General features: G+C 42.7%; 1 protein-coding gene across 3 annotated transcripts in view; it reads left to right on the top strand.

Moving 5' to 3' along the window:
• The window catches only part of BMPER (BMP binding endothelial regulator), a 262,157-nt gene that overhangs the window by 134,799 nt on the left and 108,052 nt on the right, over positions 1 to 19,306 (top strand). For all 3 annotated transcript variants that reach the window (XM_067746696.1, XM_067746693.1, XM_067746695.1), the window contains exons 7-8: positions 10,650 to 10,749; positions 16,330 to 16,439. In XM_067746696.1, coding sequence (XP_067602797.1) covers positions 10,650 to 10,749; positions 16,330 to 16,439 — 210 coding nt within the window. The remainder of the gene's footprint in view (positions 1 to 10,649; positions 10,750 to 16,329; positions 16,440 to 19,306) is intronic.

Here is a 19,306-nt window from a genome sequence, read left to right on the forward strand (position 1 = left end):
TGAAATAAGGTACTAATCATGTTGCTCAGGTAGAACTTATTTTTCATTCTTTTTACTAGGGTTAAGGATTTGACCTGTCCCATCTATTGTTCTTTATCCTTCTGAGATTAAAACCTCGGGGGTTGCTAGGCATATTGTCATATTGTTATAGAGCTGCTGTCCACTCAGACCTCATACATGACCTGGTAAACTGTTCACCCAGCTGCTGCCTCTCTGAGGTACCTATTCTCTTCCGGCTTCTCTAAAGCATGTTCTGGCCAGGACTACAAGACAATGCTTCTGAACGTCGCCTAAGATTATTCCAGGAGAAGCTCGATTTAACGTAACTCATTGTTTCTACAAGAGGCCAAACACTTCCTCTTTCTGCCTGGCCAATATATGAGTCCATTTGCCAGAGAATATACCTATGCTTTGTCTATAGGTGCTATTTTATACTAGATATTGCCCACACTGATCATCTTTCTAGGAAGATGGCCAGCCTTCCTAGAAAGTAATAGAGGAAATATCTCTTTTCTGTGCTGGACAAGATTCCATCTTCTCCCATGTCTGTCTGCCATTGTCCCCTCTGTTTGGCATTGCCACCATTTTTCCACGCACTTTGATTCTCAGCCTGGCATAGATACTGCTTACCCCCTCTTGAATTACACAATATCATTAATATCCTGGAGGCCTCCAACGACAAGCAGTGTGGAGGGGAAGTGGGAAAGAAGGACCAATTCCATTTTCCTTTTTGTGTGTTTTACTCAATTATAGGAATCCCAAATCCGTGGACCTGTACTTGAATATTTCACAGTTCTTTTAGGCTTTACTTTCAGCATCGTTCTTCCCCAGGACCAACATGGACATCCATGGCAGTGGACTTGGGATGACATGAGTGACAGATGCCAAGCTATGTTTACAGTAATACCTTCCTTCTGTAACTAGGCTCAGTAACTTGGGGCTTCTGTTGTGCTGCATCTCTTCCTCCCTTAAGATGGGGTTTGCTCTCACAAGAAGACAAACAGGTGAACCTCTCTCTTTCACTGGACTTGCCCAAACATGTCAGAACACGAGCTGGGAGCCCTCCACCACAGCTGTTTCCAACAGCTTGTATGCTTCTTTTCCTTTGATCATATTGGGCCTAGATTACTGTTATCCCAAAAGCTTGCCAAGATTGAGTTACAGCCTGATTGTCTCAAAACACAAACTTAGAAGTGGTTGACAAGACCAGTACCCGGGGGGCATCACTAGTTTGAATGAATAGTTCCAGGAACTTCTAGTCTCCCTGGACAGTGTCCCCTGATGGAGGCCAGAGTGTTTATTGGGCTCCATGATTGTTGTACTCATGGCATTTTAGATTTTGTTAGAATTTTAGGGAATTGCCACTTGATACAAAGTAGAGAACTGCACATAGTAACGTATATTGAATGGAGATTCTGAAAATTTTCATTTAAAGACCACAGTGTCTAACGTTACAGAAACTCAGATATGTGTCGCATGGATGAACAAAAGCCAAAATGCTGTGCCTCATCAGTTGCTATTCAGAAATTAAAACAAAGTTTAAATGTAATCTTATTTTTCTGTAGTGTGTTCAGTCATACTATATTTATGAAATATCTCAAAGACTTCTAAGTCTCATTTTGTCAATACAATAAGGGGATCCAGATTTATCTTAATTAAGATTAGTTTATTTCAAGGCGACAGATATTTTGGGGCCTTAGGAAACATTACTGGAGCACAAACGTTTTTGAGTTATTCCAGTTTTAACTGTCACCCCAACAAGTAGGTGTTTAACTGAAAACCAAACACTTCTGACGTTACTGTGGTCTCTCTGTGGAGCTGGGAAGACAGAGGTACTTGAGAAAGACAGAAGAAAGATGAACACAGCTTCTGCCCTCAGTGAACTCTCAACCCAGTTTGGGCAAATGATGCCGAAATCCAAACGAAAGATTGTGGAAACAAAATAAAACAATATATGAAGTATGTGGTATCCAAAAACTTAAAGGTCAACAGAAAGGTTTTAGAGGAGTAGTCCATCAGCAATGCTTGGGTTTCTGTCTGTGGGTCAGTATTTCTAGAGACGCTTGCGTCCATCAAAGGCTTTCGTATGGCTTCCTCCTTAGCGCATATCCAGCTTTGCTGCGGTGTAGACAGCCTGGGGAACATGAAAAATGCCCTTTCTCCTGCACAATGGTGTTATTTCCTTCCTTTCAGGAATGGCTCATAACTCACAGGAGGTGTGAGTTCTGAATGATCGTGCTTTTCATCTCGCTGGAATTGGGCCAGACTGTAGATAAAGCGTTTGATGTGTCAGCAGTAGGCTTGTAACAGCTTTGACTACCTACATGATGATGAAAGGTTGAACTTTGATAAAAATGGCAAGAAAAGGAAGAGGGCTCGTTTTCTTTCTTTCTTTTGCTGTTTTTTTTTTTTTTTTCTTTGGAGGGCAGTTGAGAAATGTCCTACCGGGGTGGTCTGGGAGGTCTCTGGGAATCTGAAACATCAGGAGGGTGTTCTCCTGTGGATTTGTTTGTTTATTTATTGATTGTTTCAGAGAGGGAACCCCCATGCTTGCCAGTAAGGCAGGGCCAGATTCTCAGGGCCCTTATCAGCAAGTCCTCCCTCTTTGCTCACTGAGCCCTGGAAAGAGGCATTGCATCCTTCAGGGCAGATCACTTCTGCTGCAACTGTCTTTCAGCCTTCAATACCTACCTGCAGACACCAAACGAACCAGGGCTGGCAACTCTGCTCTAATTCCCAGGTCTTTCCTTCCTTATCCCTCATGTTTCAGGGCATTTGCTTAGAGATCTCGGTCCTCCAGGGTGGTCTTAACTTCCTGCTTCTATAATCGACAAAGAAAGGAGTCAAATATTTGTGGAAACCCCCAACCAGTTGGAATTTGCCTCTAGCAGTATCCCAGTCTTATCAGTGATTTGTGTGTCTGCCTGCGTGGAAAGCTGCGTTAGGGGAAGAGGAAGAAGTTTGAAATTTTCTTTTTCAACGCAGAAACATTAAAAACAAACAAACAAACAAAAAACACAAAGCCCTGCCATGCAGCTAAGTGACAAGAAAGAGCTAAGGACCCAAAGAGGAAGACATGAATTTCACCTTTAAATATGAGGCTTAAGCAAACACAAGACGGAAACCCCCTTTGAAAACAGTGTTAGTGAAGAAATAATAAACACATTTACATCACCTATTTATTTATGACTCTAATATTTATTTCACAAAATTATGACCTTTGACTCTGCCTCCGTGGGCCCTTGAAGTCCACTGCTGTCTCCACAGCTGGGCTGGTCCTGCTCACCTGGGCTGAAAATAAGCCTTGAGCTGGCAGCAGGGGAGGCCTGGCTGTGGTACCACACAACCCACCACCCCTGCCCAGCTGAGGCCATGCAGGAGTTTCTCTGTAATTCCCTGCAAGTATCTCTGAATAGGATGAACACAGTCAAACCCTCTGGGAGTCATCTGTCTGGCCATCAGAGGACACTCAAGTTCCTGCAGGGCTCACTGGCATGGACCAGAGGGTGACACGTCATACAATTTGGTGGGAACTTCAATTTAAGGGCCCTGAAGAGACCTGTTGGCAAACAGGGTGGGTGTCCTCCTTCCTTAACACCAAAAAGTTGCTCCTGAAGACGTCCAGCAGCACTTACGATTGCGGCCTGTGACAACAAGGAGAGAGTGAATAAGGTGAGAAAATCAAATTGTCTGGATTGAATGTCACCTTCTGAAAGGTAGAATGAAATACCTAGAGATGAGCATAGGAAGAAGAACACACAGGAAGTGACGAACGTGTTCAGTTCAGCAATCATATGACCGGGGTTTAAACTGAGATTCCTGGCTATGAGATTCCTTTCTGAAAAACATGGGAAAAAACTGGCTTGTTCAGTGAGGGAAAGGCTGATAGAACAGGTTATTATAGTGTGTTGTAGTGACATTAGACCTGGAATATTACATCTGGGACTGTACAGTGAAATTAAATGTCATTTCTTTAATAATAATTTTGTTAGGCAGAATAATGGCTCCCTGACTGCCAAGATGTCTACATCCTAATCCCCCAAACCTGTGACTGTCACATTATATGGCAAAAGGGATTTTGCAGATATGATTAAGTTAAGGATTTTGAGATGGGGAGATTCTGGATTATCTGGATGGGCCCTTTTTACAGGCGTCCTTATAAAAGGGAAGCAGGAGGGTCAGAGTCAGAGGAGATGTGGTAACGGAAGCAAGGGCCAGGGTCAGAGAGAGATTTGAAGACGCTACACTGACGGCTTTGGCGACGGAGAAAGGAGGCCATGAGCCAAGGGAGGCAGGCAGCACCTAGAAGCCAGAAGAGACGAGGAAACAGACTCTTCCGTAGAGTCTGTAGACGGAATGCAGCCCTGCCGACGCTTTGATTTTAGCCCAGGGAAATTGATTTCAGACTTCTGACCTCCAGAATTGTGAGATTATAAATGTGTGCTGTTTTAAGTCACTAAGTCTGTGTGGTAATTTGTTACAGCAGCAGTAGGAAACCAAAACAACAATACAGTTGGACTGAGAAACGTTAATTGATGGGAAAAATAAAAGGAATTTGGCTCGGGCTGACTCTTAAAGCAGGTCTTGATTTTCTGACTGTGAAGGAAAAAAAAAAGGTTTTTGTTTTTATCAGCCCAGTGGGCACTTCTCAGGGGTCGTTGTTTGCACAAGATTTTCATGGGACAAAATAAATATCTTGGCCAAGCTTTGCTGACATATCCTTGACTCTTTGTGTAGAATCGAAGTTGAGTTTTGTTTTATGACTTGGAAACAAAAACCCATGCATAGCATAATGTTCAGCTTCTCAGGGTCGAACGTCTCCAGGATCCACACAGATGGTGATGATAAAGGCTGAATTGGACTCAGCACAGATGCCTTGGAGAAGCACAATTCAATCCCATCCATCGCAGGCACCCATTCCTTCCCTCCTACCCTCTGCCTCCACAAGCCTGAATAAAAGTGGCCTTCAGCTACCAGAGAGGTGAAATGGGACCCGATTCTTCTCTCAGAGAGAACCCCTCCACCTGAAAAATGTTCTCCATCATTGAGAACACATGTCTCGATCACATGTTACAAGCTGTGATGTGCACTAGCTGCTGGAGAAACTCACAAGAGAAATAAGCTTTAATCCCTGCTCGCTGGAAGCTCCTGTTAGTGAGGCATTTGCAACATGCAGTGCCTTGGACAGCAGCATCCAACTCAGCTGGGAAAGTTATTAAAAATGCAGATTCCTGCGAAAACGTTGGTCTAGTGCAGTGGTTCTCAACTGGAATTGATTTTGTCCCCCAGGGACATTTGGCAGTGTCTGGAGACGTTCCTGTTTATAACAACCAGGGGATGAAGGGAGATACTGGCATCTAGTGAATAGAGGCCAGGGATGTTGCTAAACATCCTACGATGCACACAATGGCCTCCTGAAACAAAGACTTATCTGACTCAAAACATCAATAATGCCAAAGTTGAAAAGCCATAGTCTAGTGGGTAAGTCTCACAACCTCCCACACAAATTATTATGCCATGTGGTGTATACATATATGCCTATGTAGTGTGTGTGTATCTATATATACCTTTCTCTTTCTCTCTCTCTCCCATCGTAGTGGGCTTATCACCCACTATAATTTGCAGGTGACATCTCTGCCTTTGTCCACTCTACTTCTGCTCCCTCAGCCTCACAGCTCTCCTGCTGCCTCTCTTCTGCTTGGATTTCCTGTTCTGCACTGGCCAAGAACCAAGTCCTTTACCCCTGGAGTAATTGTCATGCTCCGCAACTTTACCAAAATAAATTTCCAGGTTGAAGAGAGGCATGGATAAGGACATCCATTTCTTTGGGGAAAGATTTTTGACCTAACCTGTAATTCAGAGTTGGTGCTCTGCTCACAGGTCAGCTCTATACCACTGGCTATTTTGATGTAAGAGTTATGGGTCACACATGAACTCTTTGCACCCAAGATGTATTTCTCCCCTACACTAACCCCTCCAGTTTTTCTCTCCCACTTTCCCCATGTTTATCTAGAATCAATGGAGAAGTCCATTTTCTTCAAGCAATTGCACATTGGGAAAAAAACTGCTCCAGAATGTGGTTGAGTGTAGTTGATTGGTTGTAACCGGTTAGCAATGCACTGCTGTGCTTCCCCCCGCCTCCCATTAGGGGCCCACACTCTGTTTCCCGGTCAAGGGATGAGTGCCATGTCACATGCTACAGAAAGGTTTCCAGCCCCCAATTCTCAGCAGCCCTCAGGGGTGGGAGAAGCATCCTGCATGCACATGGCTGTGGTTTTATCATCTTGCACTCATCACTATATTCAGGAAGATAGATTTTTTTTATTATTATTACGCAACAGAACTCTTGCTCTAGGGTAAACTTTGACACAGAGCAATTGTGTTCTTGACTAAATCAGCTAAAACAAAAATAAGAAAATAGACCTGGAACAAGTTTCATGTTTTTCTTTTAAAAACAGCTACTTTTGGAGAAGCACTCACATATGTAATTAGAACAAAGGACCACTTCTAAAGAACAAACTTGCCTTCTCAAGGAATGGCAAATGGTGAAAATTGTAACTCACCAGTATGGTGGAATTTCCTAGCTTGCCTCTTCTTGTTGACCAGATGGGAATAGGCATTAGTCCTTATGCATTTTAACCATTTAGAAATTTTCAAACATTTGACAAAAATACATGGAATACTAGGAATCCTGCCAGCTTTACAAATTGAAGTGGAGTGTTGCTTTTTGAAGTATCAGCACCAACGTTTAATTGGTACCCAAAATATTCAAAAGCCAAGGAGATACAAAGGTAAGGGGATGCAGACAGCCCTGAACTCTGCCATCTGATCAGCACCCTGTAGTTAAAGTGCTCTGAAAAATTCATCTGGATTCTGGAGCTCATTCTGTGTGGCGGCTCTTCCTTTCATTCAATGAATTTTTACTGAGATGCTTCCTTGAGCCCATTACTCTCCTTTTTTTTTTTTTTTTGCGGTACGTGGGCCTCTCACTGTTTTGGCCTCTTGCATTGCGGAGCACAGGCTCCGGACGCGCAGGCTCAGCGGCCATGGCTCACGGGCCTAGCCGCTCTGTGGCATGTGGGATCTTCCCGGACCGGGGCGCGAACCCGCGTCCCCTGCATCGGCAGGCAGACTCTCAACCACTGCGCCACCAGGGAAGCCCCCATTACTCTCTTGAAGGATATTAGGCTCAAAGGATTGGTTCCTGCCCGTACCATAGTCTAGCTTAGAGGCAAAACCGGTGTCTCTCAGGGTTAAACGTTTATGTATGTGTCAAAAATACAGGAATACAGATGAGAAAAGAAGAGGTATGGGAAGATGGAGGAGGTTACTGGGAAATGAAGGCATCTAGAAGACTTCACAGATGAGAAGAGGTGTGAAATAGACCTTGAGTGAAGCCCGATTTCCATAGGGGTTAATGATGGGGGGAGAGAGGGAAAGAGGCATGTAGAAAGAAGATAGAAGGCATAAGATGTTCTTGGGGACAGGAAAGAAACAAGATACACAGGAACCCTCTCTCTGTGTTGGTGTTGGGAGGAAAGGAGATGAGAGAGAAGATTATGGGGTATCTTGACAAAGTAGCCTAACTGCAGTAACAAAGAACTAATGCATCTGCGTGTTTTAACAAAATAAAATTTATTTCTTGCTCATTTAACAGTTCCTTGCACGTGTTTAGTGGGTAGATTTCCATATGGTGACTCAGAGAAGCAGGCTCTTTCACTTTGTTGCAAGGTTCTTGCCGTTCTCACCATTCAGCTGGCTCTCCTTCCAGTAGGGAGAGAAAGTGAGAGCATGGTGCTTTGAATGGGAGAGATTTTTATGAGTCAGGCCTGGAAGTGTTCTACATTATTTTCATCTACCTCCCATTGACCACCCCTAGCTGCAAGGGAGTCTGAGGGATGTAGATGGGCTCTGTGTCAGGAGAAAAAGGATTCTACACACACATACTCACTTCTACATTGACTTTTAGCTTAAGTGGGCTGAACTTCCTCCTGAATGCAGTGGTAAGTCATCCCCCACCTTAGCATGGGGGCACGCTCCATAAAGAATGATTTTTGTATGTTATATTCACTGCTGTATCCCCAACATATGGTAGACCTTGAATAAGTCTTTGATCAAAGAATGAAACAGTGGTTGGATGCTGGAAAGGAGTCTTGGAGATATTGAACCTCCCAGGATGGTTTAGTGTAAGAGAGTTGAGGCAGGGAAGCCAATTAGAAAGCGATGGCGATAATCTGATAGAGCCTGAGTTAGTGCAGTTACAATAGGAATTAGTACATTTTTAGAACCAGACATATTTATTTCTGCTATTTTAACTTTCTTAGTTTACAGCAGAGCCCCAGCTTATAGTTTAACCAGAGTCCCTGCTGAGTTGAAATCACAGAAGCAGGTTGTGAGCCGAAAGGGCCTGGGACTTTCTTTGGAGGTATTAATTGGAATGCAGCCTTGGGACTTGGGCTATGCTACAGTACTGCAACCCAAACAAAATAAAACCTGACCAAACCAGCAAACCCAGATTGGAGTTCAAGTTACTTTAACAGACTCTTGGGAAACACAAACTGCAGTTGTATTATGTATGCAAAATTCACTCTTTGACCTTATTGTAAGGAAAATTACTGGAGTGCACACAGTCTTTGGCCAGCTTTCCAGTGTGTTGGACAAGTTAACGGCTATGCAGTTATGCAATATTTTTCTTAAATTTTCATTTTAAAATATGCTTGAAAAATAGATGCTTATCCAACAAGAACAGAGAATATCCATGAAAAGAATACGTTCTCTGTGCACCTAAGAGAAGCTGACACCCAGGCAACCTCGTGTGGCCCAAGGCTTCATGATTTTAGGAAGTTGCTGGCAGATGAACTTCTTTGAAATTAAAAGCTAAAGAGAGCATTCTGTCCTCCCTCTAGATTTGACTTTTGTGGTTTATGTATAAGCTGGGGCAGACCTCACAGTATGACCTAGACTCAGGTTATGCGCCTCTGAAGTCTGGTGAAAGGCCAGACTTCAGGATTATGCAGAGTTGAGTGAGGAACCTCACTGAGAACAGCCAGGGATTCCTAGGAGAGTTTTAGCGATTCTTGCTGATCTGGAAATAATGTAAAAACAACAGAAGAGCTTTTTGTGGTATTTTCGTGTGTTTTCTATTGGTTTGGGGAAGAAGCCAACATTAAAGTGGCTTAAAAATAATAAATATTTAAAAAGACATAACGTGCCCTACCCTTTTCATCCATTCCTACCAAAAAATAAACTATCATAATGAAAATGGCAAGAACAGGAAGGGAAAGCAGAAACAACAGGCGACAGTAGTATGCTAGGATGGGAAGGATCCAGACGGCTAATGTCTGGTGTCAATACAGAAAGTGCTGGGGAAGGTGTGAGGAAACGCCACAAGGGAATCTTTCCCTTGCGAGGCCCAGGACTCTTTGAAGCGTGAGCTCCTCATTTCCTGAGCTCTCTCGAGATAGAAATTCCAGGCTTGAGACAATGGGTACTTTTTAGGGTCTACTAGTTTGGTTTCTAGCTCAAATCCTAGAGAAGCCAATTCATTGAAATTCCATTTGCCTAGTGATCTATCTACCAAACTTACTGATTTTTCTAAAGAAAAAACCTTAATTATTCCCAAATTTGATAGCAATTCATAGTGCACAGGATGGTTTTCACACGAGCCTTGCAGAGTTATTGGATGTAAATTGACTGGAAAGCACTTTTCTTTTTTTCTGCTCCAGCTTTCTGAAGATTCAGTTACAAGTTGCTGAGGCTGGAAAAACAGGGGTCCCTGCTGAGGGATAGGGAAGGGGGAGTTGGTATGCTCATCTTCACATCCTGGAGAGGCGAGAGATGCTGACGGGCAGAGAAGGAGGGATGCTGAGGAAGAGAAGAAAGGAATGGGTGTCAGAGGTGATAGATGCTGGAGGACAGAAGGGGTCAAGGATGAGGGGCAGGGAAAGATTTGAAGGCTCTAGAACATCTTCCAAGGCTGCTAAAGTCTGCCAGTCCTTCTAATATCGATAATCATAAACCTTCTACTTACTTAATCGAAACAGGTTTGGTTAGCTGGGCGACTTCAGTGAAATGGTTCTTCCGAACATTGGCTTTCAGTATATCCATTTTCAGCAGATTGGCTAACTTCCCCAAATCCGAGCCTTGCTGAGCCACTCTAGCAACACCTTTAAGGTGTGGCCAAAAGGGAAGCCTTCATGGAGGAAGCTGTCAGCAGGACAGAAGAGGACACATCTCAGTTAAACCCCAATAGTTGCTTTGTTGCATTGGGCTTGGAAAGAGAGCCCACCTCGTTTGGGTTTGCCCGAGACTTCCCTGGTTTTAGTATTGAAAGCCTCAAATCTCAGGCAGACTGAGATGGTTGGCTGGTCTTAAGAGGGGAAAAGGTAAAGAAAGGTGGTGGTGACTGGGGAGAGGTGATGCTGTAGCCATCTCTTTAGGGGTGGTCGGTCTTCTCACGGGTATCATTCATGGGGCTTACAGGGAAGATCAAAGGATGCCTGGGGACAGTTGCACAGATCTGAGCAGTCACCCCAGCGACCCAGCACCAGGAAAGGCCTAGGTTTGTTCCAGATATCTTGGTTAGACAATATATATATATATGCAAGTACTTTTCTAAATGTGCTTTTTTCTCTTTCTCTTTTCTTCAGGGAGGCAGGACACAGTGCGTGAGAGAAGTCTGTCCCATTCTCTCCTGTCCTCAGCACCTTAGCCACATTCCCCCAGGACAGTGCTGCCCCAAATGTTTGGGTGAGTGACTGTTTGCAGGTCAAAGAACAATGTAATTTTTTCTTGGAGTTTCTGCTGAGAGTCGTCATCCACTTTGTTATTTTGAGGTTCTCAAATTGTGCTATTTCGTGGCTTCTTAGAGACAATGCCTTCTTCTGATTACCCGAGTGTAAGGTGTGTACAGAGTTTGTCTCTCTTCTGGGCCTCCACAGAGCTTTCTTTTCTCTTGTCTTCCCATGTATCTGTAAACCCAGTACACTGGACAACATGGGATAATAGCCCCTTGTGGGGAGAACGGTATTGAAGAAACCATCTTTAATTGGACATATGATGATTAGTAGGAATATATTTTTGTGGGGAGAACAGTATTGGGAAACAATCTTTAACTGGGCATCTGACACTTAGTAGGAATATATTTTAAAGGCGTGTGAAGTAAATGCACATGGAGGAATATAGTGTAATTGGGTTGGCCAAAAAGTTCGTTTGGTTTTTTCCATATGATGGCTCTAGTAGTGCTTAGTTGTCTTTAACTTCATTCAAAAAATTTTGTTAGATTGTATTGTGACAGCTGTCATATCAGCGTGCTTTAAAACAAAAAACTTATCAAAATTGGTGAATTTTTGTATAGCCATTTTAATATTGAAGATGGAAGAAAAAAGCAACATTTTTGGCATATCATTCTTTATTATTTCAAAAAAGGTAAAAACACAACTGAAATGCAAAAAAAGATTTGTGCAGTGTATGGAGAAAGTGCTGTAACGTGAACGTGTCAAAAGTGGTTTGTGAAGTTTTGTGCTGGAGATGTCTCGCTGGACGATGCTCCACAGTAGGGTAGACCAGTTGAAGTTGATAGCGATCAAACTGAGGAATTAAGAACAATCAATGTTATACTATGCGGGAGATAGACGACACACTCAAAATATCCAAATCAAGCGCTGAAAATCATTTGCACCAGCTTGCTTATGTTCATCGCTTTGATGTTTGGGTTCCACATAAGGTAGGCGAAAAAAACTTTCTTGACTGTGTTTCCGCATGCAATTCTCTACTTAAATGTAATGAAAATGCTCCATTTTTAAAACAAATTGTGACGGGCAATGAAAAGTGGATACTGTACAATAATGTGGGATGGAAGAGATCGTGGGGCAAGCGAAATGAACCACCACCAACCACACCAAAGGCTGGTTTTCATCCAAAGAAGGTGATGAAGGTTATGTATATGGTGAGATTGGAAGGGAGTGCTCTATTATGAGCTCCTTCTGGAAAACCCAACGATTAATTCCAACAAGTACTACTCCCAGTTAGACCAACTGAAAGCAGCACTCGGCAAAAAGCGTCTGGAATTAGTCAACAGAAAACGCATAACCTTCCATCAGGGTAACGCAAGACCGCATGTTTCTTTGATGACCAGGCAAAAACTGTTACAGCTTGGCTGGGAAGTTCTGATTCATCCACTGTATTCACCAGACATTGCATCTTCAGATTTCCATTTATTTCAGTCTTTACAAAACTCCCTTAATGGAAAAAATTTCAGTTCCCTGGAAGACACCTGGAACAGTTCTTTGCTCAAAAAGATAAAAAGTTTTGGGAAGATGGAATTATGAAATTGCCTGAAAAATGGCAGAAGGTAGTGGAACAAAATGGTGAATATGTTGTTCAATAAAGTTCTTGGTGGAAGGGCTTCCCTGGTGGCACAGTGGTTGAGAGTCCGCCTGCCGATGCAGGGGACACGGGTTCGTGCCCCGGTCCGGGAGGATCCCACATGCCACGGAGCGGCTGGGCCCGTGAGCCGTGGCCGCTGAGCCTGCGCGTCTGGAACCTGTGCTCCGCAATGGGAGAGGCCACAACAGTGAGAGGCCCGCGTACCGCAAAAAAAGATAAATAAATTAAAAAAAAATAAAGTTCTTGGTGAAAATGAAAAATGTGTCTTTTATTTTTACTTAAAAAGCGAAGGAACTTTTTGGCCAACCCAATACTTTTAGAGGCAAAAACAAGCAGGAGGATAACATGCCAAAAATGAGAGGTTTGGAAGGGAATAATGAATAATAGTCAATGAAAAAGGAGGATTAGCTATTTCTTTTTGAGCAATTGCTATGTGCTAGGCACCATGTGAAAACACTGTATATACTTTTTCTCATTTAGTTTTCTCAAGAGGCTGTGACGTACAGGTGCTAAGTATAGAGTTCTGATGTGTAATGTAGGTGCCATTCCTAGTTTTATTGTACTGAGAAGCAAGTAGATTCCTAGAAGGTAGCACAGCTAGTGAGCTATGAAGTTGACACCTGAACATGAGTCTCTGTGATTCTTGAGCCCACAGTTACTTTAACCTGCTGCCACTCATCTTCCCTGGTGACATGGAGAGCAGCACGAATGTTACCAACTGAGAGGAGACAACCCATGACGGAGAGGCTCTAGAGCATGAGACTCTTTGGCTTTTGTTTAAACTTTATGTCAGCTTCTTCCATGTGGTCCTTAGGTCCTTGAGTTAGTTGAGGTCAGACTCTTTAAGATTCAAATAAAAGTAGCTTGATCCATCACGTGAATACAATAGAATATCCAGCATCCCCACCAGAGTCTCCAGGGACCCTTGGGGGATGGCTTATATTTTCTGTAGTCACCACTGGCTTTGTGTTTCTGCTTCTGCTGTTTTCTCTCTCTTTGTACCCTTTCTCTTTCCTCTATTCTCCCCTCCCCCTCCCCCTTCCCTCCTCCTCTTCCTCTTCCTTCTTCTTCTTCAACATCATTTTGTCCTTTCAGGGACAGCCCCCCTCTAGTCTTTTCACATTCTGTCGTTCTATTGAGTCAGGGTTTGCATAGCAGATTTCACTGAAGGTTTACCATCAATGGGGATGATTACTTTTCAGGGAAGCACAGTGAATAACATAAAATGAACTATTAAGCTCCCTTTGTTCTTAAAAGGTCTTAGATATTTTGCCTTCAGGAAAATTTCACTGTTTGCCTCTTTTGTTTGGGCTCCAGTCTCCTTTCCTTACTGTCCATACTTTTTCCTTGAATATCTGTCTTTTCTTTTATAGCTTGCCTTCCCCAGTTCCAAAACATCTGCTGATTTATTTTCCTCCTTCCCAGCTTATCATGGCCATACCTTGAAGCCTTATCTTTCTACAACCAAATTGGCAAATAAAAGTATCTTGTTAAACTAAGGCAGATTTCTCCTCTTTGGAGGATTCTACTGCTAATTCTTCATCTAACAATGTTTGCCTTCCTGCTGTGTACACACACACACACACACACACCTACTTTTAAAGTAAATACAAAGGTATTCTAAGAACAAAGCAGAATTGTTTAGACATGGCTGACTAAAGGCATTTCCACTGATTTGTGTGCTTCTTGGGTTGCCAGCGTGTTCTTGTGCCCCTGGGATAGAGTTAGCCAGTTCGCTGTTGTTGAAATTCTCATGCTGTGGGTCATGGTGGAAGCAGTGTCCTGTCTAAGTGGGAAAGTCACCACAGAGGAGGTGTCGTTTGGGGCCTGGCCTTGAAGATAAGTAGGCTTGATTGATGCTTTGAAGCTGGTATCGCGGATATTCTGAGTCAAGTCAGAGGTTTCTCACATGAACAATGGCTGTTGTATTGAATGCAGATTTTTCTGTCCGTGGTCATAAGACAGACTACAAAAGGAACGTCAAGTCTTAGGAAACTTGAAAGTCATAATTCTTCCAAATGAGACCTTTTACAGTTGGGCTAAGCCCCTGCAGAACAATGTGGAAATGGCTTAAATTAGGCTATGCATGGAGTCTCTGAACCATTCTTTTGAATGTTTTATCTTATTTTGAGCCATGATGACTTTGGGATTAAAGTAAGATTGTATGTTTTTTGAAAGTAAAAAGAAACATACCCACACAACAGAAGACAGAAAGGAAAAAAAGGAAACACAGGGATGCTTACTAGGTGCATGTTAGACTAATTAGACTTTCGGCTTGTTGGACACTGATTTGCTGTTCAATTCTCCCTTGACCAAGGTTCATTCACACAACATACCTCTGCCTTTTGTATGACAACATTCTTTTCCTCTCTTTTCTGGTTTTCAATGATAGCCTCATCAGAGGTTTGTGTACACAGAGTACCCAGTGCACCTCTTATTTATTTATTTGTTTCTGGCTGCTCTGAGCCGCATGCGGGATCTTAGTTCCCTGACCAGGGACTGAACCCGTGCGTGCTCCCTGCAGTGGAAATGTGGAGTCTTAACCACTGGACCGCTGGGGAAGTCCCCCAGTGCACCTCTTGGGGTGACACAGCCCAGGATCGTATTTGAATTATACCACCTCTAATAATGATAACACTTATCATCTGCCACTTATTGGGTGTGTTTAACGAGTACCAGGCTCCGTGCTAAGAGCTTTACACCAATATTTTTAGGTAAAATTTACATTTTCTAGAGGGATAATTCAAGCCATTGGTCACATTTGTTCAGGGGGATAAACTCGTTGAAGAGTCTTTTTGTTCACCAGTTTACTGATGTATCAATCCACCAGTCCAACCATCTATAAAAGATAGGAAAAAGGCAAACCAGGTTATCACAATTTGGAAAAAATACTCAATTGAAGCAGAGCTATTTTTAATTCTTAAAAGACAGAAATATCTCTCTGATTTGAACAATTCTAATTCTGAGAATAGCATTTAGCATGTGCTTATAAGTATTTCAGCATTTCATTGGGCCTCCTAATAAATAGAGATTTCTTTTAACCTTTTTACAGGAAGAGTGTGGGTATAAATCTGATGAGTGATGATTAATCTTTGACTTCTCAACTTAGTCCTTAATTGAAGTAATATTTCAGGGATGTTTTATGTGATCCAAGGAGTAGAGACTCAAATACTGAAAGAAAGGAGGATATTGGATTGTACCCTTTATTCGGGGTTGCTCTTTTGGTCCTTTGGGTCCCCAGTCAAATCCTCACATCAGGGAAAACCAAGGTAATTCTACAAGCGGTGTGATGCCTGTGGAAGGTTGGACCCTGGGGGAGTTGGAGTCTGCCTCTCTGTGCTCTTTGAGTTAGCGTCACCCTTCATGCCAATGGACTTATCATTTCTTCAACTGAGATGCTATCTCATTAGTTCTTTTTCCTCATCCTAGTCCTTCCTGGGATATCTTGACTTCTCCTGCCTCTTCCCTGCCAATACCCACTTTCTGGATAATTTTATTTATTCTTTCAGATACAGCTCAGGCATCACATCCTCCAAGAAGTCTTCTTTCCCTCCCTGTCCCCACAGTTCCCAGATTGGCTTCTTTCCAGAGCTGACCATCTTGCTGTATTGAAATCATCTTTTGTGGGTGTATTTCCCCAGTAGACTGAGCTCTGTCAGGATAGAATGTCTTAGTCATCCTGCTTCACTATGATGAACTCGTAATAAAGATTTGTTGAACTTAAAGGATTCAGTGTGGAATTAAAGTCTCTTTAGCAAAAACTCTCTAAAGTCATGACTCCTGGGGATCCCCTGGGAACATCTGACCCAAGGCTCTGTTTTTGTGCACCAAAATAGCTGGTCTTGTGAGAATGTTTAACACTCCTGTGATGTAATTGCTGATGATGAAGTGGGACATACCTGGCTTCTGTCTTGCTAACGCTATGCCATTGCTTCCCTCTAGGTCAGAGGAAAGTATTTGACCTCCCGTTTGGAAGCTGCCTCTTTCGCAGTGATGTTTATGACAATGGATCCTCTTTTCTCTATGATAACTGCACTGCATGTACCTGCAGGGTAAGGAGGTTCTGAGGGGCTGTGGTCCAACACTGATAGCATTTTTGGTTTTTAGTGTTAACATAGCCAAACATGATAATGTGTTAATTATGGGAAGGAGGCATTATTGATGTCACTTTATGAGTAAAATCTTACTTCAAGGTCACAAGAATGTTCAAACATAGGACCCAAATTACAACTCACTGTCATCTTTCCAGGACCAGTAAGTTAGCTCCTGGTGGTGAGAATTAAACTCTTAGCGGCTGTCCTTCCTGAAGGACTTTCTAAAAAAATCAGACAAATGCACATGGCAATGTTCTCTGGCTCTAGTTATTCAAGATGAATTCTCTGATGCACCTGGCAATAAAAATGGCTTTAATCACATTCAAGAGAAAAGAAAGGCATGGATTCACAGTTTATCATAAAAATAAACTTGGTAGCTTGGGAAGAGAGTATTTATGTGTTGTTCGTTGTACCATTTCTTACTTGAGTCGTTGCACACTTTTCTCAAAAGGCAACCACAAGTCTAGTGACTGGTAAAGAAAGAATTCCACAGCTTCAGAAATTTAAAGGGATACATATCACACGTTTCTAGACTATGTTTATGTGGTGATTTATTTCTGAAACCGAGAAAATCATTTATACGGAGGACTTTAGGATCATTCATTAGTGAGTTAATCCAAACATCTATGTGACACGAGTTTAGAGTAATACATTTTGATGGTGATAGTTGCTGTTTTGTTTTTAATAGCCAGAGGGCTATAGAGGGAAAGAGGAGCTTTTCTCAATGTCAACTATGAGTCAGTAGCTGGGATTAGAGTTCAGAAGTTCCTGGTTACTTGAGGCATGCTTTGTTAAGTAGCATGCACTCCATCAGGGAGGTGGCTCAGTAAGGTCTGAACCGTCTGTTCCCTGGCACTGAACAGTGTGTAATTCTGAAGCCCGGGACTACCTTCCTGAGGCTCCGTCCTCTCTCCCGTAGTTTGTATTATCCTGTGCTAAACATATAGCCACTCCTTCCGCCTTGGCCTCCATCCTCAGGACTTCTCTTTCTCTCCAGGAATTTCACAGGTTATAGCTTCCTCTTGGGGATACTGAGCCTTCGATGAAACACATCACATTTCCAATTCTCTTGACTACTGGAAAGCCAGGCATCCCAGGAATGGAAATTAGTTACGCTTGCAATATTTTGGGTCTCATTCTATTTTTTGTCTTTTTTTTTTTTTTAAATAAATTCATTATTTGTTTAGTTTTGGGTCTTTGTTGCTGGGCGTGAGCTTTCTCTAGTTGCAGCAAGCAGAGGCTACTCTTTGTTGCGGTGCACGGGATTCTCATTGCGGCGGCTTCTCTTCTTGCGGAGCACGGGCTCTAGGTACGTGGGCTTCAGTAGTTGTGGCACGCAGGCTCCAAAGTGCAGGCTCAGTAGTTGTGGCGCACGGACTTAGTTGCTCCACAGCATGTGGGATCTTCCCAGCCCAGGGCTCGAAGCCGTGTCCCCTGTATTGGCAGGTGGATTCTTAACCACTGTACCACACACCAGGGAAGTCCCTTGGGTCTCATTCTTTAAGAGATTCTTTGAGAGATGATTAGGCAATATGTCCCAGTACTCAAAAGAAGTATAACCATTCCTTCAAGATGTTTTTATCAGAGTATGAGTTCACCGTCATTTCTGGGAAATTGGATGCTTGAAGAATCAGGCTGCAATCATTTGGGATGATCAGTATTGTTTTTTATCTGTTTAGAGCCTCCCTCTCTGGCATCCCCATCCAATGCCATGACAGGTACAGGAAATAGTTCTCTGAACACAGTATGGTTTCAGGTCTCCATGCCTTCAGATTTAAGGATTCTTCTGCCTGCTGTGTCCTCATCTTCTTTAAATTTGATTAGCAAACTCCTCTTCATCCACAGCAGCCCATCTCAGGTGTCACCTCCTTTAGTGAGGCTTTCCTGACCCACCTAGATTGGTAATTGTTCCATCTTCTCTACTACCCCTACACCTTTACTAGTTCTGTTTACCACATTATACTGCAGTCTTTGTTTAGATGGTTATCTCTCCTCTTCGTGAGTTCCTTGAAGACAGAGCACATCATCCATCTCTGTATTCTCATTGCTTAACCCAGTGCCAGGCAATGAGCTAATGGGTACTGTGTGTGTGTTTGTGTGTGTGGGGGGGGGGGTGTGGGTGTGTGTTTAATGAAAGTTTGGGAAATCTACCATGAAGTATGCATTATTTGAGAGCTAGTGAGTGCCCTTGTTTTTCAAACTTGAAATCAAGACATACAGTTTGACAAAGGATTTTTTTCCAATTTATGAGTTGACTTATAATAATTTCTATGCGCCAGATACTGTGCCAAGTACTTTACATATTTCATTTAAACTGCACAATAAACCTGAGAAGTAGGTATTATCATCTCCATTTTGAAGATGAGGAATCTGAGGCTCAGGGAGATGGATTTGCACAAGATAACACACAATAAATGAACTGGCATTCTACCCTGGTCTTGTTCAACTCTACATCCTATTCACTGTATGATGTGGTTAGAACCTTAAAAATAAAGAATAATAAATGCCTTTTTTTGTGAAGGATCATCTCATTGTCATATTAATTTTAAGTGGATGAGTTAGTGGGAGTATAGTAGGTGGTACCAGAAGTGCCTCTTGAAGTCATAGAATTAACGTAGAAGCTATAGAAGTTACATCTGTTGACTTACACAACCTATCTGTATGCCATGCTCAGAAGTGAGTCATCTCTCCAAGCTTACTAATAGGGTCTAGGTTTCGGAGAGGGGTTTAGTCTCTCATTTCCCTGCTGTTGGCTCACACTAACTCAACACTCTGAGGTCATTGCCCATCTACCCTGGGACACTTCTTTCTTCCATCTTGACTTC

This window comes from Pseudorca crassidens, chromosome 8 (genome assembly GCF_039906515.1).
Source record: "Pseudorca crassidens isolate mPseCra1 chromosome 8, mPseCra1.hap1, whole genome shotgun sequence".
NCBI lineage: Eukaryota > Metazoa > Chordata > Mammalia > Artiodactyla > Delphinidae > Pseudorca > Pseudorca crassidens.